General features: G+C 39.4%; 1 protein-coding gene across 1 annotated transcript; it reads left to right on the top strand.

Annotated features, from left to right (window-relative positions):
• Nucleotides 1–4,053: 4,053 nt before the first annotated feature.
• Nucleotides 4,054–7,482, top strand: LOC122065113 (protein STRUBBELIG-RECEPTOR FAMILY 5-like; the record flags this gene model as incomplete). The annotated part of the gene is given in 5 exon segments (XM_042628914.1): nucleotides 4,054–4,325; nucleotides 5,027–5,147; nucleotides 6,408–6,544; nucleotides 6,654–6,810; nucleotides 7,138–7,482. Coding segments are annotated over 5 exon segments (792 nt in total). The 3' UTR covers nucleotides 7,270–7,482.
• Nucleotides 7,483–8,157: the final 675 nt, after the last annotated feature.

The following is an 8,157-nucleotide window of genomic DNA, read 5'->3' as shown; positions in this document are numbered from 1 at the left end:
CCGGTACCAACCCGAACCCAAACCGCACCGAAGCCGACACCGGACCGAAACCGATAAATCCTTAATGGGTCGGTTTCGGTCACTTCCAAAGTCACACCGAAACCGGTGGAACCGGACCGAAACCGCACCAACCCGGACCGTTGACACCCCTAGTCTTAGCCTTAGGAAAATCAAAGGTGTCAACTCCGCTGTCATCTTGAAGCTAATCTAGAAAATCGCCTCAAAACAGCATAGTATCTAAGTCTTCTGAGTCTACAACACCCCTTTTAAAAATGATTCCCTTTGGATGGATTCCCCCTCACTGATGCCTCTTGGATTTAGTGTAATATCCTTAACTCCAGACATCTTGCCCTCCCTCCCATCTCCCACTCCATCGGAAATTGCTCTACCACCTCTCTCTGGTTAGATCCTTGGCACCTTGCTGGTATCCTTCTTCCCTTGGTTACTCCTAGAATCATCTTCTCTAGTTCGACCAGATCCTTCAGGGTTGCTTCTATCCTCTTCCATGGTGATTTGTCCCCTCCGGTCTCACCTCCCTCTCTTGCTAATCTTTGGCCTTCTCTCCCCTATTCCACATGGTTACAGAGGATTAGATGACAAGGTCAAATGGCTCCCCTCCCCCTCGGGTTTGTTCACTCTGCCTCTGCCTAGAACTTCATCTGTTCAAAAGGCCCTTTTATCCCTTGGCACAAAACCTTCTAGTTTAAAGGGCACATCCCTCACCACAGCTTACTTCCTGGTAGGCCCTCTCCTACTGACTCCCTACACAGTCTTTCCTCAACTTTCGACACATCCAAGTACCCTCCGCCTACTGTCTGTGTTGGAATGGCACCGAAGATGTTGGCCATCTTTTCTTTTCCAGCCCCTTCTATTCTATTTGGAAGAGGGTCCTTCACTTTTGTTGGCCCTCTCGTCGGCCTATCCTCCCCCTTGCTCGCGAATGGATCTGGGTTGACATGACCTTCAGAAGCTCTAGCATCTGTGACACAATCAGAAAGCTCGCCTTTTGTGCCAGTATCAACCACCTTTGGATGGAGTGAAATCTTTGTAGATGGACTTCCAACTCCTGTTCCTTTAAAAGGATTTGGAAAGCCATCTACTTTGATATTAGCTCCAAGCTCAGTTTGCTTTGTCGTCGCCTTGTGCGCGACACCCTAAGGAATAGGCTTATTGTTCTCTCATGGGGTCTCCCTTCCACTACTATCCCCCTAACTAATGTTTCCCCTAGTTAGATGGGCTTAAGCCCTCATTGTTTTTCCCCCTTAGAGGGCTTGTTCTGTCTTGGCCCCCCTTTTTTCCCTGTATATTCTTCTCCTTGGTAATGAATTTTTTATTCATAAAAAAAAAAAAAAGTCTTTAAGGGTTGAGTGCGCCCATCGTCTAATCTGATCCACCACTAGATATACTACACGGAACTCATTTAGGCTGTTGGTAGGCTGTAACAGGGCCAGGTTAGGCCGGGTTTCTTAAAACACTACCCCAACCCTGAGTCCCCTTAGTTGGGCCCAAAACCGCCTTGAACCCTGACTTAGGGCCGTAAACTTCAACCTAGGCTCATCCTTAGGGTTTAGCCCAGCCCATATCTAACCTGATTGGCCCTGATTTTTTAGGGCTGCGCTGGGATGACCCTGATTGACCGTGACCCTAACCCGACCCTGGTTTGCCATCAAGGGCTGGGTATACCTTGACCTTGGCCTTGCAAAATATGAAATAACTAAAAAATAAAAATATTCATAATAAAGAGGAGATAAAAAAAACTAAAATTACTTGTCATGAGGAGAACATCCTAAAGCGAACATTCAAACGATATAAATAACTCCAACTATTATGGTAAACAAAGAGGAGACCATCCTAAAAAAGCAAACAATCCAAAAAATTCTAACTACTTGTCATGATGAACAAAGAGATCATCCTAATAAGGCAAACAATCCGAAGATCTCAAATTACATATCATGTTAAACAAAGAGGAGTGATGCGGATAAGTCACTTAATGGGCTTATTTTGTTGCAAATAAGCCTTAGATTGGGTTATGTATGTGTTGGACCTTTGATCCCATGGGTTTTATTTGTAATGGGCCACTTTAATGGGCCTAAAATATTGATAGAAAGTAAGAAAATGAGATTTAATTCATTAGTTTAGTTAGAGTCCTGTTTTGAGTCTATTTCCTTTGTTATTTCAGTTTCCTAGTTAGTTTAGGTTTCCCAATTAGTTAAGGATTGGGTTAGGCCTTTATTCTTTAGTGTTTGAATCAGTTTTGAGTCTTCTATGTAAGTTTGTAAGGGGTTACAACATTAAACACAAATTTATTAATGAAAAAAAATAGGTGGCATATGTTGCTATGCTGTGGGATGCAGTTGGGTGAGATGTCTAATCTTGAGGGTGAGATGCCATTCACTAGTTCTTCTTCCCCCTTCTCAACCCTCCATCAAATTTTCTTTCTTTTCTTATTTTCCTTTCATTTGTTTGTTGTGAGAGAGTGTTTGAGAGCTGGAACCAAGCCTATTGGAGGATATCTTCTCTATTCAGCTAGAATTTCAGATCATACCTAGGATTGGATCACTTGTGATTCAATCTTATATTGAGGAGAACATCCTAAGAAAACAAAAAATCCAAAGAACTCAAATTTGTTTCAAAGAAAATGGACTCGATCATTTTATTTCCACATCCTTCATTGCATTTCCATGTTCACTCTTCCTCATCAACTGATCCCTGTGAATTATAAATATTGGGTCATTACTGCAATAAAAAACACCCAATTTTATCATAGTGATGGTTACAAAGTGAATAACTTAACCCCATAAAAAACACTTGCTAAACTCAATCCCAAGAAATCAAACATACAAGTATACAACCAAACTAATAGAAACCAAGAGGAAAATTCACCTTCATTAGTAATATTCCACCACAAAACCCACATACAGGAAACAAAGACAAGTTCTTAAACACCCATTGAACGGAAATTAGTAGACAAATTAGCCTAATAACCCACCAACAATCATTCCCCAATTTCACCATTTCTTCCCAAAAAAAGCCCAAAAATTCTAAAATGCAACTGATTCGCATCAACAAACAGACATTAAACTAAAGAATTGAGTAATTGTATAGCGAACATTTAAAGGGCAATAGCACATTTTAGCCTTTTTTTTTTTTTTTTTTTTTTTGTTAATGACTGTTATTCTTAACAAAATCCAAAGTAGGTAGATATATAAACCAAATGTGTTAAAGTTAAAAAGCTTCATTGGCTAGAAACAAAGCCTCTCATACATATATGAACGGGATAGATATAAAAGCGATCAAGGAAGAAATACCAAAGGTTACTTACCAGAAGCAAATGGAGAGCCTGAGATAAGAAACAACCCTTGAAAATAGACTATTGCTCATACTCACAGAGTCCCACTAAAGAAGAAGGAAGTCTTCTCTTTAGGATTAGGGCCAAATGAGAAGGCAGGGCATTGGGGCTGGGAATCAAGATTTTTTTTCTTCATTTATATCAAACAATATTTAAATTTAGGCTTAAATCAGGGTCGAATCAGGGTTAACATTAGGGCCAAAAAATAGGGTCGGGCCGGGCTGGGCCAAAACCAGGGCCAAAAGCAAGGGTAAAAAAAGCAAGGTCGGGTTCAGGACGGGTTGGATGGGCCAAAGTCATCAACCTTTACCCTCCAGTTACGGGTCTGGCCGGCCCTCAAGGCCAAAATTTTTGGGTCGGTCCCTGTTCGGGATCAGGATGGGCTCAGGCCATCAGGGCCAAACTTGTACCCCTAGTTGTTGGCTTGCTTTAACTTAGATCTTGATTAGATTTCTTATTTTCTATGCATTTTTGTCTAAGAAAATACAGTTTTATTCTGAATGGTATTTTTGCATTACTTTGTAATCCATTTTGTTAAACTTTTAGTTGGTTCTTTCTCTTGATTGATAATTAATTATATTTTTCACTTTGAAGATCTGTTCCATTTCTCTATTCAGATGGACTTTATTCATATAGTTCCAACTTTTTTTTCCCTAATAAATGCATTTTAACTGAGCTTTTTTTTTTTTCCTTTATAAAATCAGGTTCTAGCTGTGAAAAAGATAGACTCCATGCTTCTTCAAAGTGCTGGCCCCGATGAATTCTCAGGAGTAATTTCAAACATCTCAAAATTACGCCATCCAAATATTGCAGAACTTGTTGGGTACTGTTCAGAGCATGGTCATAATCTGCTAGTCTATGAATACTTTAGGAATGGATCACTTCATGAGTTCCTACACTTGTCAGACGACTATAGCAAGCCTCTTACATGGAACACCCGAATAAGGATTGCTCTAGGCACAGCCCGTGCAGTGGAGTAAGTAAATAGTTTCTGCTATATTCTTCTTGAGCATTGGGATATTTTCTGCATACACAGGAAAGAGTTGTAAGCTAGGTTATCTTGATTGGGTTTTGGCATTGGATATTTCCCAGGTGGGACACACCTAATATGTTTCTGATATCTCACACTTATTTGTTGGTTTCATACTTTTAACTAGTATCAATAAATTAATGATTTATAGTTTGTTGTGATCTCTTGATCGAAAAAGAACTAGGATGATTAGTGGCAATCTGAATCTGTTGTAGTGCGGGGAAACTTATAGTTAATTTGATCTGACTTGGGAAAGTCTCTTTTTAACAACTCGTAGCTATTTTTCTTTCCAACTCATAAAATTTTGTCTAGTGACACCCAACTTGGTTGAAATTTAGAATGTAACCCTGAAACATCATATTTGCATGCTTGTAGTTATACTGTGTAGTAAGTACGTCTTTACATGTGTATATTGTGTCTTTGTACATGGATGGATGGATGGATGAACATTCGCATCCCAACCTATTATGGGAAGTCCATCAGAGTAGGAATTCCCAATCCATGTGTATGTGCTAGGTTACCATCATATTTGTCATTTTTTCTTTTTTATGTTCTTTTATTTAATTTGCAAATGATACTTTCACCATCATCAACAGGCTTATGTTTCTCAGTTATTCTAACTTCTTCAACATCATTTATGTTTTTAGGTATCTACATGAGATCTGTTCCCCATCTTGCATGCACAAGAACATTAAGTCAGCCAACATTTTGCTTGATGCAGAACTCAATCCCCGCCTCACAGACTCTGGTTTGGCAAACTTCCATCAGGTTACTTGTTCTTGAATATGCATAATAATTCCTAGCTTCATCACAAAGATATGGGGGTACTTTTTTTGTTCCATTACATAGGAGATTTTTTTTTTTTTTTTTTTTTGCGGCATGGCCAGATTTATAGATTCGCAGCAGGACTCAGGCCCTACTTGGTTGACTAACAATGATCAAGGTTTTTCTTGCTGCTAGCGTGGAATGTTAGTGCAGTAGTTTGATTGCTCCCTGAATCATAGACCACCTTGGCCCGAGCAAGGATAATTGGGGGAACTATAGGAAGTCTTTCCTTCTAGTTTTATCCCTTACCATGGAACACATACAAGGGGGTCAACTTGTATAAGTAATGGCAACCTAATAAGAACCAATGAGTGAGGAATGACACTTTTTTGGCTCTAGGGTTGGACATATTGATTTTTTTTTTCTGCGCTAACAGTGGGTATCCAAGCCTTCAGTCTAACTGATTCCGCAGGCCCATACTGACTCCACAACTGCATGGACTGAGCCATACCGGGGTGAAATGAGAACCATTCAACTTTCACCGAAATCAGTGAATAAACACACCCATGTGAGTGGCCTCAAGGAGGTAAGAGGAGTCGAACTCAGAACCTTATGCTTCCTGAGGCGAAGGTTCCTTGCCAACTCGGCTACCACTTGGTGTTGGACATATTGACTACTTGTTCTAGACACCCCTTGCCCTTGCATATTTTATGAGGATTGATTTTGGTTTCCTGCACTTCAACTGTTTTTTTTTTTTTCATTTGTTCATGGGTGAGAATTTTGGGGTTGGACTCATGCTATGGGGCTAACATTGATTGGATGCTTTTTATTTTTTAATTTTCTAAAGCATCAATTAAAAAGGGGGTCCAGGCCCACTTTGTTGATTTTTAGAATTATGATGATTAAGTTAATCTATGTAAATATGTGTGCATATAGACAGAAATATAAGGCGTCTAAATCAATGGCTATAAAGATATGTATGCACATATGCCATATTTACATAAGTCAACTCGAGCCTTGCCCAAACTAAATGGGTATATGCATGTATATGCCTTATCAGTTATGGGAAATTGCAAAGGACATAATCGCTATTTCCTACAAGCATGCAGGAGCTGCTGATTAGTGGGACATGCCTTGTATGGCTAGCTGCCCACAAATGCCAGACGTCCCGTGTACTAATGGGAAATATGAGCTCATGTTGTTTGCATTCCCCATACATATGATCTGAGCTTACAAACAACTGAAAAGAAAAATTTTCATCAGCGCACATCCCAAAATCTTGGGATTGGATACAATGCTCCAGAGTGCACAAAGCCGTCTGCATTTACACTGAAGAGTGATGTCTACAGCTTCGGAGTGGTCATGTTGGAACTTTTGACGGGTCGGGTGCCTTATGACTGGTATGATATCCACAGAACAGAGCTTCTTCCATCATTGTTCTAATCCTGAAGTCCCCCCCCCCCCCCAATTTTTATTTATCAATTTTTACACATCTAACTATTTATTCAGTTCAAAACCAAGAATGGAACAATCCTTGGTTCGGTGGGCCACACCACAACTTCATGACATTGATGCATTGGCCAAGATGGTGGACCCAGCACTGCATGGGCTGTACCCTCCCAAGTCATTATCTCGATTTGCTGATGTCATTGCTCTATGTGTCCAGGTCTGGGTTATGCAACTCCTGCTATTTCAATCTAGTACTCTTGTTTGCAGGGGAAAAAAAAAACTTAGTACTCTTATGTAAAACTTAGTACTCTTATATAAAGGTTATTTTAATCACTGAATGAACATTCCCTAAATTCATGTGAAAGGATAAATGAGGAGGATTTCAGCTCCCTTCACCCTTGACTTCTGACCCCAGTTGGTATTGGGCTGGGGTTGGAAGATACTTCCAAATGGGAGACAGAAAAGGCATCTCAAGGGCGTTGTGGCTTATTAGTGTTTTCTCAACCTTTTCTCCCATTTACTTATTTATTTGTCTATTTTCCAGTCGGAGCCAGAATTCCGGCCACCTATGTCAGAGGTGGTTCAGGCACTTGTCCGGCTAGTTCAGCGTTCAAGTATGACCAAGAGAGGAGACGATGGAAATGCTTCTCGACGGATGGACGATGATTACTTCTGATATAGTAGTTTTTATTTGGATAGTATACATGTAAAGCACTTCAAAGGAAAAGAGTCACACCTTTTTTATCATTATTTTTTTCCATTTTGATCTGCTGTCCTCGTCATTTGTTAGTATAGGTGCTTCAATGGCTTATAACAAAAAATTAGATCCATTGTTGGTTGAAAATGACCTTTAAATTTATTCCATTGATAGTTATTCAATCCAACTCAAGGGTGGGCTTAGAGTTACTTGGTGATCAACAAGTGCAAATCCTCCTAGAGAATACAACTTTTGAATTGATTAACAATCTATAGAAGAAAAAGGGAGGACAATGCAAATATTAATAGTTTTTTTTTTTCCTGGTTTCTGGGTTGAACTAATACTAATATGTCTACAAAGAAGATACCTTTTCACAAGGAGAGGGTGAGTATTCTTAATTACATGTACCTTAGATCTCCCCCTCTTCTCCATAAAGTTTCACTTTATTTTTGTGGATATTTGCTCTTACATCTAGTTTTTTTAGATTTCTAGGAGTATGTGTTGCAATTGTTATTTGTCTCACCCTATGCAAATTCTTAAAAATATTAATAGATGGGTAGCTGAACTCAATCTTATTCCTAATCAAAATATTTCCATGAAGTTTGCAAACCCATTTTGTCTTTGTCTAGAAAGGATTTACTTTAATCGAAAAGGGACTTTCTTATTTATTTGTGGTGGGAATTTTAAAAATAACTCATGTCCAGTTGGATGTGCATTTGTCATTGTCTCTCAAAATCAATTGTTATTTGTCTCTATGGATTATGGTTGTGCAGGGAATGCTCAAGAAGCATAAGCCGAGGCAAAGGGATGCTTCAAGGGCTTCAACAAGCAAGATTTTTGGGAGTTACAATCATAGACATTTGGACC

Source organism: Macadamia integrifolia, unplaced genomic scaffold (genome assembly GCF_013358625.1).
Source record: "Macadamia integrifolia cultivar HAES 741 unplaced genomic scaffold, SCU_Mint_v3 scaffold1880, whole genome shotgun sequence".
Classification (NCBI taxonomy): Eukaryota; Viridiplantae; Streptophyta; class Magnoliopsida; order Proteales; family Proteaceae; genus Macadamia; species Macadamia integrifolia.
The sequence above is the reverse complement of the archived record's forward strand: the minus strand, read 5'-3'. Positions and strand labels throughout refer to the sequence as shown.